At 42.2% G+C, this 18,159-nt stretch overlaps 1 protein-coding gene across 1 annotated transcript in view; it reads left to right on the top strand.

Moving 5' to 3' along the window:
* HDAC2 (histone deacetylase 2) overlaps positions 1-18,159 on the top strand; it is a 64,044-nt gene that overhangs the window by 29,491 nt on the left and 16,394 nt on the right. Inside the window, exons 7-12 of the mRNA XM_037894661.2 lie at positions 2,885-2,977; positions 3,067-3,175; positions 6,009-6,149; positions 14,412-14,520; positions 15,942-16,072; positions 17,293-17,448. Of these exons, the coding sequence (XP_037750589.2) occupies positions 2,885-2,977; positions 3,067-3,175; positions 6,009-6,149; positions 14,412-14,520; positions 15,942-16,072; positions 17,293-17,448 (739 nt within the window). The remainder of the gene's footprint in view (positions 1-2,884; positions 2,978-3,066; positions 3,176-6,008; positions 6,150-14,411; positions 14,521-15,941; positions 16,073-17,292; positions 17,449-18,159) is intronic.

The raw sequence follows: 18,159 nt of genomic DNA, 5'->3' as shown, positions 1-18,159 counted from the left end.
GTGCTCCAGGCAGCATGGTAAGGGGGCAGGGGAGTTGGGGGAGGGGGGCGGGGCGGTCAGAGAGCGGGGAACAGGTGGGTTGGATGGGGCAGGGGTCCCGGGGGGAGCAGTCAGGAAGGAGAGGGGGGGTTGGATGGAGCGGCAGGGGGCAGTCAGGGGTGGGGGGTCCGGGGGTGGTCAGGGGACAGGGAGCAGGGGGTGGTGGATGGGGTAGGAGTCCCGGGGGAGCTGTCAGGGGGCAAGAAGTGGCGGGGGGGGTCGGATAGGAGGCGGGGGCTGGGCCACGCCAGGCTGTTTGGGGAGACACAGCCTCCCCTAACCGGCGCTCCATACAATTTTGGAAACCCGATGTGGCCCTCAGGCCAAAAAGTTTGCCCACCCCCGGTCTAAAAGATACAATAAACAAAAAGAACAGGAGTACTTGTGGCACCTTAGAGACTAACAAATTTATTAGAGCATAAGCTTTCGTGAGCTACAGCTCACTTCATCGGATGCATGGAATGGACCATATAGTAAGATGTACACATACATACAGATAAGTTGGAAGTTACCATACAAATTGTGAGAGGCTAATTAGTTAAGATGAGCTATTATCAGCAGGAGGAAAAAAAAAACCTTTGGAATGATAATCAAGATGGCCCATTTAGACACCCACGCAAGCTCTGAAGTGCATGCGCATCTGAACGTACTGATGAATCTGATGCCCATCACATACACCTTTCAAGCTGTTAGCAGATAACGGTTTAAAGATTTGATACGCTAAAATGGGAAAAAAAATGAAAATTTGTATCAGCATATGTTTCAGAACATGAAGTATTTGAAAGTTTAAAAAAACAAAAACAGGAGAAAAGGATGAAGTTGAGTGTATGCGTTGTGGCCTATTATTAAATTTAAATATTTATAAGCTAATAGTTCTGAGTCTACAACAGCAAACCGTTTATTCAAATGAAAAGTTTTATTTGGGGATTGGAGATGTATTGTTTCTTAAACTCAAAGGTGGCATTGTGTTTTGAGTTCTGTTTTAATTCTGCAGCAAACCACATTGAATGAAATTCAAAGCATTAATCTACTGAATGCTTTTTCCCCCCCGTCTTTCCATAAACTGTGACATTTACCCAGAAAAGTTAAGGTTTTTTTGCACTGATTTTCACCCGTTTTTGTTATTGTGGTAATAAACACTGATAAATTCCTGGGGAAAAACTAAATAATATGAAAACTGAAAACGAAGGGCCCTAGCTATAGCTCAGTGGTTGGGGAATTTACCTGCAGTGTGGAAAGACTCAAGTTCCACATCAGGCAAAGCGGGGATTTGAACTGGTCTCCCAATAGCTTGGGTGAATTCTCTAAACACTTGGCTGTTAGGTAAAAGGGGGGGGACGAGGGAGGAATAGCACTACCTCCTGTTCGGATTGACCCCAGATGTTTTGATGAATAAACTTTGTGTGCAGAAAACTGCTCCCTGCTCTGTTCTCCAGCTTTTTGAATTCCTGAGGCTTCTATTTCAGCCACATCAGTTCCCTTGGGGTTAAGCTTTGGCAACTACTTGAGCTTCTTTTCAACTTGGAGGATGCCTGCATAGACACTCTTGTTTCACAGTGTGCCTTGATAAATCAGTTGAGGATCTACCTAGTGCTGCATATACAGATGCACACATTTGTGACCTAGGCTGATGCAGCTGAAAAAAATGGTAGCTTTTAGTATTTTCAATGGAAACCAGCATAGGCCTATGAAAATGTTAGTCTGACAGTCACCAAAATGAAAATGTGTGTCTTGGGTGCCATGGACAATATTGTCTAGATGCCTGTATCCTCATAACTATTTATAGAAGTAATTGAACTATTGATTATTTTTTCAGACTTTTTTAACCTGCTTTTTTAGAGGATTTGTTCTTGTGACTTAAGTGAGCATCTGACGTGCATGATTATCACTTCAAGCTTAATATTGTAATTTAGGCTTGGGGAAATCAAAAGGGAAATCCATGCTGCTGGTGAAAGAGAGTGGGGGAGGGGTTGAGAATCATTTACCACTTAGAATTCTGAGTTCACCTCGTAGTTTGTGGCTCTTTCTAAAAAATAGGCAGTTTCCACAGGTGACAGATTGCTATTGTACTACCAATAAAACTGCTCAATTCCAAAAAACTGGAAAATACTCAAATTGGCTCACTGTAAAATTTGCCCTATGTGCAGCAACAGTGTTTTCCAATTAACCCAGTAAAATTTGGACCTGGGTCAACATACTTAAAATAACAACTGATTGCAGTATTCTGCTCTCCAGTAATTGACCAATGTTAAGCCAGTTACAAATATCCTCTGGCTTATTATGATTTTCAGACCTATTTGTAAACTCCCTTTTATTCTGGAAGCTTTTTACCTCCTTAAATAATTGGAAGCATTTGTTTAGGGGAAAGGAAACATCTATTTCTTGTTTCTCATATCAGTCACTTAATAGACTGTTATGGCACATTTTATATCTCTGTGAATGTATGCCTTATTTTTAAAGGTCTCATTGTTACTCCATGCATCAGCCAACCAGAGGGGTGGGGGATTATTGATCATGTGGCTGGTTACTCCCTTCCAATGTGCAAGTACAGTTTCTCTTCTGTTTTAAAAGCTTCCATTTTTATGGAGGAACATATAAAGGTACTTTTGCTCTCTTAATCATTACATTTTGAAAAAATCAATATATTGGGGATGGTACACTTTCTCCATTTTAATTTTGGCATATACATTTTATGCTTCAGAATGATTTTCTAGAAGAATAGGGAATTAAGCAAGCTGATTTTTTTGTTCTGAATAATAGCACATATTTTAAGACACGTAATTTACTGTGATTTGGTAAACATTGTCTTCTTTAGTAATAGTATATTTGTTAACTTCCTTTGTAGGACATTGGAGCTGGGAAAGGCAAATACTATGCAGTTAATTTTCCAATGAGAGATGGTATAGATGATGAATCATATGGGCAGATATTCAAGCCAGTGAGTATTGTGTAAACCCTATTTGAAAAGCTGACTGGTTGTTGTCAGGTTGAATTTAAGATTTGCTATTTTATATTGTTTGTTTATAGATCATATCCAAAGTGATGGAGATGTACCAGCCCAGTGCCGTGGTATTGCAGTGTGGAGCAGATTCATTATCTGGTGACAGGTTGGGGTGTTTTAATCTTACTGTCAAAGGTAAACAATAGAGAAAATGCTCACAGATTCACAATAATGCCTGTTAGGTAGAATACATGGGTTTGATTAACTTTTATTTAGGAGAAGGGAGTTTTCATTCTCCAGATCAACCTCTCTCCCTCAAACATATTATTAGATAGTGAAGTTGGCAAGTTAAGTTGGTGGATATTAGTTCTCTTCTGGCCACCAGTCCAATTCACTGCCTGTCGTCATAAATGAGACTGGTAGCCAAAGAGAGAGACACGATTGTTTTTCTCTCCCACCCACATCCATTTACTAAAATTAAGCAACTTGCATTTCCACCTTTTCATAACCATTTCTTCTTTAGATTTTGTGCATTATCTTATTCTTCCTAGTCTCATTTCTTCCTCCCTTTTTGTTTTGCTATTGTCTCTTTAGTTCCTTTTGGTTTGGAACTCGTTGGGCTTCCCTCTTTTTTCCATAGCTGTGCAGCTCAGTTTTAGATTGTGGGGTAATACACCAAATGGATGATTTCTGCAATCTTATGCTGAATTTAAATTTCTGTAATGTACATAGTCTACAACTGTGGGGTCACTTTGTGATGTGACTAGCTGTATTTAACTGTGAATACTTTATCAGGTATGCCAAATTAGCTATCTTCTTGAATTGAGAATATTAGTTGCAGCGCTGAATTTTGCTAGTAAACTAAGATGTGCTGTGCCTTACTTGAACATTTGTCCACATTATTAAATTTCCCAGAACTCCCTTGATTTTAATAATTAAGAAAAAAGCTTCCTCAATCTCTACAACTAAAATTATATGTTAGTATTAGCAAAATGGGGAGGAGAAGTAATGTCCTTTTGATACTTACTGAATTCTGTCGGTATGCTTTTCTAACGAGAGAAGAAAAGTTATATTGACAACTGTTTCATTATGTTAGTGACTACTGTTACATACTTCAAACTTATTTGAATCATCTCAATTTTCTTTAAGGTGACAATTCTTAAAGGTTTAGCTAGATACATACTTAGGAACACAAGCTCCCTTGAAAGATGTAAGTCTCTTAGATTTGGGGTTCTCAGCCTTTTCTTTCTGAGGCCCCCCAACATGCTATAAAAACTCCAAGGCCCAGCGGAGCATGGGGGAACTCGGGGGTGGGTCGGGGGGGGGGGGGGGGGGCCTCGGGCATAGGCATAGTTTGACTTCTTTTGGTGGGGTGGGGCAGATCCCGGGTAGGGAATAGCACCTCCAACCCCTGACTCACCTCAGCAGGCCACCCCGCCTATTGGGGCTTTTTGGAGTGGGGGGAGAGCAACCAAAAGTTATAACTCAAACTGGGGGAGCGCAGCTCAAAGAGTTTGAAAACTGCTCAGGGTGCTGGCAGAAGGTAGCTAGGGGCTGTGTTCAGGGGGTAGCTGAGGGTGCTGGCAGGAGGTAGCTCAGGGTGCAGGGAGAGGGGTAGTTGGGAGTGTGTGCAGGCAGGGGGGTTGCTAGGGGCTGTGTGCTGGCAGGGTCCCCACACTTGTAGTCGCTGCTCCATGAGGACTCTGTCAGCCTTGGAGCTGAGTCCCCCTGCCTGGGTGGCTATTATTGGCTGCACGAGCAGTCAAAGGGAGCTGAGGAGCAGCTACAACCCCAGGAGACAGGGGACAGCCATGGCTGCCCACTCCAGGCACCCGCCAGAGCAGCAGATGCCCTGCACTGCCCAGCTCCAGTTTCCAACCTCTGACCTGGCCAGGGGTTTGGTGGAGAGAAGGTGGGTGGGGGATGGAGCTGCCCCTGGAACTGGCTCTCTCTGGGTAAGGTACTGTAGTTTGCAGGGAGGGGCATTGCCCTCCCAACTCCGCCCATTGGGTTTGGGGCTTCTGCCCCACGGGAGCACTGGGGCTTCAGCCCTGCAGCTCCTGGCTTTAGCCCCGTGGGGAGCACCGAGGTTCGAGCTCCATGGTGGCACTGGATCTTTGGGCTCCAAGATTCAGCTCCTAGCTTCAGCCCTATGAGGGCGCCAGGGCTCAGGGCTTTAGCCCTATGGAGGGCACTGGGCACCTCCCTCCCTCCCCCCCCCCCCCCCCAAAAAAAAAAAAAAAAAAAGCTCTGCAGCAGACCCCTGATTGAGAACCATTGTCTTAGATGCTTTTGAAAATCCCACCCCAACTGACTTATCTAAGTTCACACATGAAGTTTTTAGGAGAGCTGGAAATTGAGCCCACATCTCCCAATTCCCAGTCCAATATCCTAACCAGAAGACTATCCTCAAAGTAATCACTGAGTGAAGGACAGATCCTGAACTGTGATGTGCTCCATTCTGTGACATTCTAGCAGCACTAAAGATCTAGAAAGTAGCTGTTTCTCCCTAGATGGAGATTTTGTCCCTATAACTGATGTTCTCTCACTGCCATATGGCTCGTTGGGAATCTAATCGGCTAGTATACTCCAGAGCCATTCAATGGCTGCTCTGAAGTGTGCTGGGGTCAATATGGAACCAGGGAGGATCACATAGGTGCAGCCTGCTCCTTTCTGGCTGCTGCTCTGTGCTGATCCAAGAATCTGGCCCTAGATTTGTCCTTGCATGCCTATATGAGTTTTATAAAAAAGACAACTTTTTGGAAAAGAGAGAATTGTGAAGGTATTAATGTGAAGTAGGAGAAAATGTTAAGATGGAAATATTGTGCCACAGGTTCTGTCCATTTCTCATTTACCAATTCTGACACTGTTTTTGTTCAAATGAGATTAATTCAGCTGAGAGCTAAAAGTGCTGTACTGAAGTTTTAATTCTAGCACCCTTTCATTTTAATTAGGTTCATCTGATTTTTTGACTAGAAATTAATAGTTATTTATTTTTTTTTAATTTGCTCTTTAATCTTTTTGGTAGGTCATGCTAAATGTGTGGAGGTTGTAAAAACTTTTAACTTGCCACTGCTGATGCTAGGAGGAGGAGGATATACTATTCGTAATGTTGCTCGATGTTGGACATATGAGACTGCTGTTGCCTTAGACTGTGAAATTCCTAATGGTAAATATTAATTCTGAAATATATTCTTCTGTCTAAACTCTCATAAGAATTGTGAAGTTGCTTTCTATCACATATTATCGGAACCAAACTTACTCTTAAACTTATTAGTCCAGTTCATTGTGGATGGGTAGCAAATAAATTTTTCATCACCTAAAATCCAGCATCCCTTAGGAACTTAATGTAGTTCTGGTATGTGCAACTTTGTTTTAATCTCTTAGACCTTGAGTCTGATACTTTGTCAACAGAGGGTATGCATACCCCTGGGGGTATGCAGAGATCTTCCAGGGAGTATGTCAACTCATCTAGATATCTGCCTAGTTTTACAACAGGCTACATGAAAATCACAAGTGAAGTCAGTACAAACTAAAATTTCATACAGACTATGAGTTGTTTATACTGCTCTATATACTGTACACTGAAATGTAAGTACTATATTTATATTCAATTGATTAATAATGATATGGTAAAAATAATAGACTCATAGATTTTAAGGTCAGAAGGACTATTGTGATCGTCTAGTCTGACCTCCTGCACAACGCAGGCCACAGAATCTCACCCACCCACTCCTGTAACAAACCTCTAACCTCTGTCTGAATTATTGAAGTCCTCCAATCATGGCTTAAAGACTCTGAGGTGCAGAGAATCCTCCAGCAAGTGACCCGTGCCCCATGCTGCAGAGGAAGGCAAAAACCCCCCAGGACCTCTGCCAGCGTGCCCTGGAGAAAAATTCCTTCACGACCCCAAATATGGCGATCAGCTAAACCCTGGGCGTGTGGGCAAGACTCACCAGCCAGACATCAGAGTTACACTCTGTAGTAACTCAGATCCCACCCGATCTGAAATCCGGTCACAGGCCATTGGGCATATCTACTGCTAATAGTTGAACAGCAATTAATTGCCAAAATTGGGCTATCCCATCGTATCATCCCTTCCATAAACTTATCAAGCTTAGTCTTGAAGCCAGATATGTCTTTTGCCCCCACTGGTTCCCTTGGAAGGCTGTTCCAGAACTTCACTCCTCTGATGGTTAAAAACCTTTGTCTAATTTCAAGTCTAAACTTCCTGATGGCCAGTTTATATCCATTTCTTCGTGTGTCCACATTGGTACTGAGCTTAAATAATTCTTCTCCCTCTGTTGTATTTATCCCTCTGATATATTTATAGAGAGCAATCATATCTTCCCTCAGCCTTCTTTTGGTTAGGCTAAACAAGCCAAGCTCCTTGAGTCTACTTTCATAAGACAGGTTTTCCATTTCTTAGATCTTCCTAAGCCCTTCTCTCTACCTGTTCTGGTTTGAATTCATCTTTCTTAAACATGGGAAACCAGAACTGCACATAATATTCCAGATGAGGTCTCACCAGTGCCTTGTGTAACGGTACTAACACCTCCTTATCTCTACTGGAAATACCTCACCTGATGCATCCCAAGACCACATTAGCTTTTTTCATGGCCATATCATTGGCGGCTCATAGTCATCCTGTGATCAACCAATACTCCGAGGTCCTTCTCCTCCTCTGTTACTTCCAAGTGATGCGTTCCCAGTTTATGAAATGAGAAAGTAAGCAATTTTTCAATAATAGCATGCTGTGACACTTGTATTTTTATGTCTGATTTTGTAAGCAAATGGTTTTTAAGTGAAATTTGGGGGTACCCAAGACAAATCAGACTCCTAAAAGGGGTACAGTAATCTGGAAAGGTTGAGAGCCACTGGTGTAAACAAATATGCTGTTTTTCACTTTTGTTAAATGAAGCTACCTTTGACCTTAAACCATAAATGTCTTGATTGCAACTCTTCCATTGTACCCATATTAGGGACTTTACTGTTGGTATTGATTTTTCATGGAAGGCACTCCGATACTATGGTGATGGGCAGCTGTATAAAACCCTGAGATAGACACCCCAGAAGTTTCAACCGTCTTTACTTGGGCCAGTGTATCTTTCAGACCACATTTGGAATGGCTAATAGTAAAATTTCAAAATTATTTGTTGGCTTGGTCGTTTGCCTTTTTCCTCTGTTTTTGGAAAGTTTTGCTAATTCCAGCATTTTTCTTACTAGACATTTTATGCTAGATTCTCTCATCTCTGTTCACTGACTTCAGTAGAATTACTCTTGACTTAGTTATTCCTGAAAGAAGATTCTGTCCTGTATCTTCTGAAGCCTCCAGGAAACACACTTTACATCCTACTCTTCCTCTGCGTCATCCTCTGTAACTCAAAAGCAATTGAAGGAACAGAGTGATTACTGTTTTCTACCTTTTGAGATTTTTTTGTTGTATTGTCTTGGCGTGTGAAGTGATCCCATTCAGCCAGTATAGGCAATGCATTCTTCCTTCACATTGCTCTTAGCTTTTTTTGTTGGTATTTGTAGTCCTCAGGTTCTTTTCACCTCAGATTTTTCTATGCAGAATAATGCTTTTCTAAACGCTGTAATAGTGAATCTTTTTCCTTTCAGTAAAAAAAAAGGTAGTACCACTACAGAAGATATATGCAACCTTACCCACACTATCAGAAGAGTTAAAGGAATGATCCATGTACACTCAGCTCTGAGGTCCCTTTCACAGATTCTAAGAGGCTAACAAGTCTAAAATGCATCCTATCCACGATCTCCTTCAATCTTATCCTTAAAAAGACTTGCTTTCTCCCCTCAAGCTTCCCAAACATGCCCCTCATGCCCCTCTGTCCCCTTTCTACGCAAACAGAAACAATTGATTTCAATGCTTTTCATTCTTAAGTGTTCTGTGTTTCATTCTCTGCTGACTCTCGTTGCCCAGACAACAGTGATTCTTAGGCTGTGGGGTTGTAGATTCATTGTCTGGCCATGCTGGAAGAAAAACAGAAGGCAAGGGATGTGGTTTAATTAGGCTGCAACTTTATTCACTTAAAATATCTGGGAGTACCGAAAAATAAGCTGTACAGTGCAGGTCATAATAATTTTCTTAATCATTTCTGCATAAGCCTCAGCCTGGTCCCAGCTGCCCTCCCTTGTCAGAGGATTAAAGGGGCCAGAGCAGGAGGGGGGATTTGGTCCTTGCTGTAACATGTAGGAACTCCAGCCCTGACCTTAGCTCCCTTAAGGGATGCTTTCCTTTACATCCTTTTCCACTCCCTTTTATACAAAGATTGTACCCCTTCCATAACAAGTTCCTGCACTGGACATGTGCAAGTTATGCTTGGCTACCTCCCCCAACCTCTGGCAGGTTCCTAGATATTCACTGATTCCTTCCTTAATATTGGACAAAAATAAATCTGCCTCCCAATTGGATAGGTGTACCCCATCCTCCCTGAATAACATGGGTGACCAGTAAGATATGTCCAGATGTGGAATAACCAAGGGGGCGTGTTTATGTATGAATTTAGCCACCTTCCTGTTTACACTCCTCCTGGTCTTATTCACCCTTGGAGGCTTCACTGCTCCCTATTATGCCCTGCACCCAATACGTCAGACCAAATAATCATCACCCCTGGGGGAAAAATCCTTTGTCTGCCCGAAGCCCCTCTTTATTCTGTTTATCAAGTCAACCGCCTTATACCACCCTGAATCGTTTTCACAGAGGTGAACAAAAATTACATCTGGTTCCTGCTCCTGGGCTGCCAAAGAGTGTGCAAGGGCCATTGGCTGGTCCCGAGCATGCCCCTCCTTTCCATGCCAGCTCAGGATTGACTCGCTACCTAGACCCAGCTGTGATCCTCCAGATGACTCAGAAGCCCTGACTATGCTCCTAGTGTACAATACTGTGCCTGCAGATCTCACTTGGTCTGTTTGCATGATTCTGAAATTGAAACACAGGAAAACTAGCTCCAATTCTCTGCTTTGGGTCTCACATATGTCCTGTACACATATGAATGCCATTGTCCAGTTGCCTGAATCACTCTAACCCTAACTGAGCCACAGCTGTCACAGCCCCCATCCAGAATGGGTGGGAATTCAACTTCATAAGCCCCTTTCTTAAAACTATAACAAATTGGTATGTTATGATGGGCCCATGAATAAAGAGGAGCCTGTCTCCAGCTGGTCTCATTGCTATATAATTCCTTCAGTGCTTCTACTAAGCAAATCCTTGCCTCACTACTCTCCTGTAGCATCATGACCTCTCCTTTCCTGCCTAGATCTGTTTTTGAGATCCTCAAGGTTTGGATGACCTTTCATACCTCCCACTGTAAATCCTTCCATTCAGAGCCCTTCCTGGAGTATCTCTCACTGACTCAGGCACTAATTTTCTGACTCTAAAAGCTCAGAAAACTACAACCCACCACTAGGAATGCAGCCTTGAACAAGGCCACCTCCTGTCCACTTTTGCATATTTTGTTGAGAACTTGCCCCTTAAGTGTCTGAACAGTGACGTCTTGAAATAAGACTCAATCACAAAGATTTGGGTATTCCCTAATCCTACTGGCAAATGTAAGGCCTGAGGGGTGACTGGAAATGGTAGATGATGCCAGATTACAGGTTGCCAATGACCCCATGTACCTGAAGTATCTGGTCCTCTGGAATGTGCCATATCATAGACAGGCCCTCCCCCCTCTGAAATTGCACAAAACTGCTAAAATACCTGTCATGAAGCCCTAAATGTTTGTGGTACTACCGATCTTCGTACAGCCCCAAGAGCTATCATACACCACAATACCAGAGTGCTATGAGCATCTGTGTGGGTTCCTTGTGGGCTCCCAGTGGCAGGTCTGAAAGTGAGGACAGTGAATCTGCAACACCATTTTCAATCTCAGGTACATGTTTTTCAGCATGTTAAAGTTTAAACACTAGTATAAACCTTTAGCCTCATAACCCTGGGCAATGTAGGGGACTGGTGATTGATATGTACCTCTGCCATGTTGCCACTCCACTTTTGGAGAAACAGTTTGTAAAATCCATTCCCCAAAGAGCACTGCCACTGAAATAGGAAAGAATTCAAGGAATGTTATATCCTTTACTATTCCAGTTTGTGTCCAATTGGGGGGCTGTTTATGGGCACAGCACCTGCCTTGGTAAAATATCCTGAAATCTTTTCCTCCCAATCCATCTGAGTGAACCTTTAAATCTGCCCCTATTATCTGTTCCTCCCTCCAAAGAGATACTCTGTTAAAATTACTCAAGCTGTTCCCACACTCCTAAATACTCAGTCATTTTATTAACTCTTATTAAACAGTTGGCTTTTGGTATTATTATGGTGGCCGCTAACAGATGCAAAATGCCTGCCCTGGGGCCACTGCTCAGCATGCAAAGTTAAGATGCCCATTAATAGATTGCAGCTCCCACAGTGTAACCTTCCTAGCTACTCTTGCCTTGACAATCAATCCCAGAAGTTCCCCCACTTATCTTAGGCGAGTCTGCATATACCATAGTCCACACATCTAACTCAGGCCTAAGGTGGGTCAACTTAGTAGAGGGGTCCCTCTTTTTTCAGCTCCAGAGGTGCCCCTGGTTTATCAGCCAGGGTCTAGAATGTGGCCAGCAGGCTAGCACACTCCTCAGAATTTGACCTGCCTGCAAACAAAAAGTTATCTAAGTAGTGTATTACATGCTGTAAATCAGGCTCCCGTCCAATCACCGATTCCAACATTGTGCTGAAATTTTTCAAATGCCAAGCATGGAACATCCCATGGGGAGCTACTTCCCAAAATAAAACTTACTTTCAGAACAAAACACAAAAGGTGCATCTTTCCCTTTGGAACTAGTAGCAATAGAAAAGACGACTTCATGTCAGTTTGCTGACAGCAACACCTGGGCCACAAGTCCTAACCATGTGCACAGCCTCATCATAGGGAAATAGTGTACTAAACTTAATCTGTCACTTCATTAACTGAATTGCCCGATGGATGTGACAGGTGATGAAACAAGTGATATTCTCTGGGTACCTTCTTGGGAACCAAGCCCAGGGGAAGACCTTAAGGGTTTCTCAGATAAATGAATGAATGGCCCTGCAACTCTTAAACTTATTTCCTTTGTGGTCTTTTTCTTTACAATGTGACCCAACTTATTTGTTGACTTCAAATTTTTGGACGTTACATGACTTCTTAGCCCATATATATGGAATGTTAAACAGAAAATACTCTTCCGTCTGTCCTGTTAGGGTAGTCCCCAAGGAGAGTACCCTTAATGCTTTAAGCTTAACTGGAAACAAAGCTTTTTCCATCACCCCACTGCCAGCTGCTCTGCTCTTTTTTCCTGGTCCACCACCTCTGCCCTCTGTTCCTGGACCCGGAGGTATGTAAGGCGAGCCGGATTTACCCCCAGTCTTTTGCCATACTGGGGATTTCCTTGTAACTTGTACCTGTTGCAGGCCTTGGGGGCTCTGAAGCACATCTTGCAAGCACATCTACATTTGCAGATGTTCCAAAAACAACTGTTTTCATTAAGTGCCTAGCAAATGGAGGCTGGGGTCTCTGTTGGGCTTTCAGAGGACTAAATAGGCCACTGTCAGTTTGAACACCTGTCCTCTGTGGTGTCATCCCCTCTAACCACAGTGTATGATGTGGTATGTCCAACCAGATTCCTGTCTGCATTGCAGCCCTCAGTCCAAGATCCTCATCCCAGTTAAAACAAGCTATACCTCCAAATGTATTAAATGCCTTTCAGATTAAGTCCATATATTTGAACAACACTGGGCTTTTTCCAGATATGTCTCCAAAATAACATCTGCATAGATTAAAAAAGCGACTTCCCAATTTTCCCAGGTACTAGCTGTCCCTTGGTCATTCAGATTTCTCATTGCCATTCTTGTCCTGTTCCAGCTTACTTTCTGTCAGAGCTTCTCTGTTCAGCAGTGATGATGTGTCAGTATAGTCATCCCTCAGTATCTTTTCTTTAGTAATGCAGAGATTAACTTTCATGAGGTCCAACACTCCTGCATAATCATACTCTGGGCTAACTACTGTGGAATCCTCAATGTCCTGAGGCCACCTGGATACCTCTGGATGCTGTTCCTAGACGATGAATTCGCATTCCCTGTCGGGAGGTTGGGAGGAGGTTGTATTTTGCATGCCCCCACTCCCCCACATTAATGACTCCTACCGCATTGTATGGGGTGTGCACTGTCTGATTATCTTCTGTATCCCAAACCTGAACCTGTGCTGGGTGACTGAGACGATCTCTACCAGAAGCCCCCAACTTCTGTAACAATGAAGTTAACCTGCAACAGTTGTGTAAAGCAGTTGACCTCTGCTGTAGACATGTTTACACTGGACCCAGCCCCCCAAAGAGCAGATATCTTCCCTCCTCTGCCCCCCTTCTGAGCCTTGTGGCTAAATCTGCTTTTCCACTTATTTCAGTAGCTCCTGCTGCCAGCCTGATATCTGGAATCCATCTGAGGGGTTCTTTACCCAAAGCTTTCTTCCAAGAGTCTGTTTCTAGGATTTGATTCTCATGAAGCAATCAAGGGCATTGGGAGATAGCACACTGCTTCATCCCTAAAGAGGTCTCTTATGTACTTACCATAGTTTATATAAGAAAATGTGACCCTTGTATATAGCAAATAGAATGCATCATACTTCCTTGGTATTCAAGACTTCACCTGCTTCTACAGAGGTGCATTGGGCAATATATTCTCAAGAATATGAATTAAATTACCTATCAGGAGACATTTTAGTTTTCATAGTAAACCATTCCCTGTTACTGATGCTGTGGGTTGATACCCAGGTTAATCAAGTTGTGATCTTATGAGCAGAAAAATCTCTGGTATGTGCTTGGTTGAGAGCACTCTCTGATATAAGCCTTTCAGGTTTGACTTCAACTATAGTGAAGATGGCAAATGGCAAGTTGTCCTCAGTTAATCACCTTTTTCCTCCCAGCAATGGGAATCTTAGGCATTTTGTCTGTAAAATATTACCTCATGTTGCAATGTTCCAGTATTTGTTTCCTATTTTATGGCTAAAGAAATCAAATCTCATTTTGTCCATTGAGATTTCCTATATTGCATTCACTGGGATTGAAATCATTCTCTGCTGAGTCTCATTTCCCAGATTTCAATGTTTCTTATGCCTGGGATCCAGATTGAATCTCAGGGATTCTCTACCGGCAAGCTTTAGTTCATCCTTCATCTTTGTTGAGCAACTTGAAGGGAAAACACCATATAGTGGTTTTCTACTATACTTAAAAGCGTTATAAGTTGTAGTTGTATATTCATCCAATATCTGAAGTTTGCCAGTATGTTATTTAAAGTCCTGTTATGCAGCCTATGAGTTGTATAAAAAGCTGCCTAAAAAACGAGCTTTTTAGGTGGCTGAAATCTTTTTTTTTTTTTTTTCTTTTTTCTTTTTTTTTTTTTAAGAGTTGCCATACAATGACTACTTTGAGTATTTCGGACCAGACTTCAAACTGCATATTAGTCCATCAAATATGACAAACCAGAACACGCCAGAGTATATGGAAAAGATCAAGTAAGTAGATGTTCCCTACTTTGAGAATGGAAAGTCTGAAAATCATAGTCTTTTGTTGGTGGAAATACTTCATAAATTTCCTACCTAATCAAACCTCATCTTTATCAACTTTTATTTATATAGTGTATTGCTTTAGGATCGCAGTGATGGTGGTTTTAATGACTTAGGGGGAAATAGATTTGATTTGCCTTCTTTTTGAAGCATAGATTCAGTTTAAAGTCATAAAGTAGTGTGAGTAGTCTTTACCAATAAGATAGTGATATTTTTAAAAGTAAGCACCATTAGTCTTGATTGTTTTTGACAAGACTTGTGCCAGCACAAAACACAGGTTGCAGACACTCCTGTGAACTGCCTTCAGATGCTATTGCCCTCTTCTTCTGGTGCAGAGCTGTCTTCTTTCCATTAACATGAGGCCTTTCATGCTTGAACATAGAGGGAAGATTTGCTATGAAAGGTTTAAAAATGTAGGAAAAGCTTATCCGCCATGACCTGATTTTCAGGGTTCTCTTTCTGTGACGTCAAACACCTCTAAGCAGAGTAAAGTAGAACTGCTTTATGAATTTGTAATGTCCATTCTAGCAGAGGAAACCCAGAAAACTGAATTAGTCACAGAATAGGAAGAGAAATATTTTCAAATATTATCCTAAAATGTATTTGTAATTTTAAGTCTCGCCACGTTCTGCAAATCATTTGGGATGTTAAAAGTAGTTGTAAAGCACCGTAGGTCACTGCTAAAGGCTTATGTTTATATTCATAGGAAACATCCAGCATTTTATTCTGAGTAACAAACCTGCAGAAGTATCTTTTTGTGTCATTCAAATAATTCATGTTATGTGTAAGGACTTATGAGTATCATTAATGTTTTGTTCTTAAATCAACAATTGTGGCAAAACAATTTAAATAGCTGTAAGAATGAAAGTGTCACTTCCATTCTGTATAAGAAATCAGTAAGTGTTGATTTCCTTCTTGAAATATAGTTGAGCTAAACTTTTTGTGTACATTGTTGGGACCAACTAACAAGTGTGGGAATGAGAACATGTTTCTTATGACCACTCCACGGAGCAGGTGGTTATAATGTTTAGTTGTGATGTAGCAGAATGTTAACATCTGAAATCTGTCTGGTCATGACTGTAGTTTTAAGCATTAAACTTTTGTGTAAAATAACATCCTTTGTTGCCATTAGTAAACAGCATGGTATGAATTTACCACTTTTCTTGCCAGCCTGTAATAAGTGGAGCCTTGCTCCCCTCTTAAAAGAGAAATCTCACTCTTTCCACAATAGAAGTGGTTTAAACAGAAGAACTATAGAAAAATGTCAACTTTAAAATTGTTACATTTATGATTAAATATCCAGAAACTGCAGGAAAGGCTACATCTCTCCCTATATTTAACAACTTTTCGATCGGCTACTTCACTTGCAGACAGCGCTTATTTGAGAACTTGCGTATGTTGCCTCATGCACCTGGAGTACAGATGCAAGCCATTCCCGAGGATGCTGTTCATGAAGACAGTGGAGATGAGGATGGAGAAGATCCAGACAAACGCATTTCTAGTAGGAAATGTTACCTTTGGGTGTCCTGTTAGAATATGCCCCCGGAGTAAGGCCACTTTAAACATAATGGGCCAGATCCTCACCTCTGGTTATCTGTTTTCTGCCACTCCAGTTGAAAGATCCTGATCATAGAGACTTCCTTCCAGTAGCTGAATGGGGAGGACATGGCCAGGACAGCGTGTTTATATTGTTTGGCACTCCCCAGATGACCCTTTGGGCCTGTAGGTACCTGGTTACAAGTTGAGCTCAATAGACTGTTCTGATATATGCCAGAGTCTAGTCTAACCTGGCTTCTAGCTGGATCAACAATCTGGAGCATCGAGGAAGCTCCCTTTCATTCTAAATTTGCCACAAGAGCAGTTTGGCCAGGCTGGGAAATCTGGCCCAGAACAACAGCAAACCCAAAGGGAACATGGGTTACAGCCTCTTAAAATTTTGAATGTCATGTACCTTCAGAAACAGTATTAAGTAAAAAGAAAAGGAGTACTTGTGGCACCTTAGAGACTGTCTCTAAGGTGCCACAAGTACTCCTTTTCTTTTTGCGCATACAGACTAACACGGCTGCTACTCTGACACCCGTATTATTAAGTGAATCAATATAACTCCTGTAATGAAATGAGAGAGAATTTTTCAAAAATCTAAAAAGAATTCTTGGATACTTGGTAGATATGAGATGGGTGGTCAGAGCACTTTCTGAATTAATCACAGCAGGTTTAACTTGTTTTTTATTATAAGGTTTAAGTTGTATGGATCATATGATTGTAAGGATTGATATTTATTATTTCTAAGCCATACCTAAGAGACAACTGCTTCATTTAACCTTCCATGATATCAGTAGTGGTAGTTTCATAGCTGCTTCTTGTCATCTTCATTTGTTGCCTAACTGTTGTAATCAGAACACTTTTCCCTGCTGCAGTTAATCATCTTGCTTCTGAATTTGTTCAGTATTTACTAAGCAATACCAAATAAATGGATTTGCACTTGTTTTTGTAACATTTCTTTATAATTATGTTTTAAGAGGTAACCCCAGGGTATCCTCAAATATTTTGGCCATAGTTCTCTTTTCCTTTGATTAGAGGACAAATTGCTGCTGGTCTCCTAACCAGTTGCTGAAAACCAGTTTCACAGGAATTCCTTTTTGAAAGATCTGTTGTAGTAAAACTTTCTCCTTCTGCTTGCTCTGAGTTCCTTTAATCTTTCTTTTTAATTTTAAATACTAGTTCGAGCGTCTGATAAGCGGATAGCCTGTGATGAAGAATTCTCTGATTCTGAGGATGAAGGGGAGGGTGGACGACGAAACGTTGCAGATCATAAGAAAGGAGCAAAGAAAGCCAGAATAGAAGAAGACAAGAAAGAGACTGAGGACAAAAAAACTGGTAAGAGCATAATGCTGTTTATTATTGTGTTCTCCCTTCCAACCCATTATAGCAGTGTTTCCCAAACTTGGGACACGGCTTGTTCAGGGAAAGCCCCTGGCGGGCCGGGCTGGTTTGTTTACCTGTTGCGTCTGCAGGTTCGGCCGATTGCAGCTCCCACTGGCTGCGGTTCGCTGCTCCAGGCCAATGGGGGCCGTGGGAAGCGGCGGCCGGTACATCTCTCAGCCCGCGCCCGCGCCGCATCCCGCAGCCCCCATTGGCCTGCAGTGGCGGACCGCGGCCAGGAGCTTTCCCTGAACAAGCAGCGTCCCAAGTTTTGGAAACACTGCATTATAGGATTGCACCTTTCTTAAAAGTGAATTTTGTTAACAGTAAGATACCCTACAACCCCTAGCACAAAGAGTTAATGTGCTGTTGAAACGTTCATTCTCCTTCGAGTGTTTCCTCATGTCGATTCCATTCTAGGTGTGGGCACGGCTGTCAGAGATTTTTGCCTTAGCGGTACCCGTAGGGCCGGCTGCGGCGCCCTCTAAATCATGCTCTGCCCCTATGCCCCCTCAGTTCCATCTTACTGCCTGTGGTCGTCAGAGTACCTTTATTGCTTAGCAAGAGCTAGCAGTTTCTCTTCCTTGGACTTAGGGCCTTTGTACATAGTTTGCATATAGTAGTGTTAAGTAGTCGTTAAGTGTTTAGGGTCCCAGCGGGGACTTT

This window comes from Chelonia mydas, chromosome 3, assembly GCF_015237465.2.
Source record: "Chelonia mydas isolate rCheMyd1 chromosome 3, rCheMyd1.pri.v2, whole genome shotgun sequence".
Taxonomy (NCBI): domain Eukaryota; kingdom Metazoa; phylum Chordata; order Testudines; family Cheloniidae; genus Chelonia; species Chelonia mydas.
This window is presented reverse-complemented; position numbering and strand designations above follow the sequence as displayed.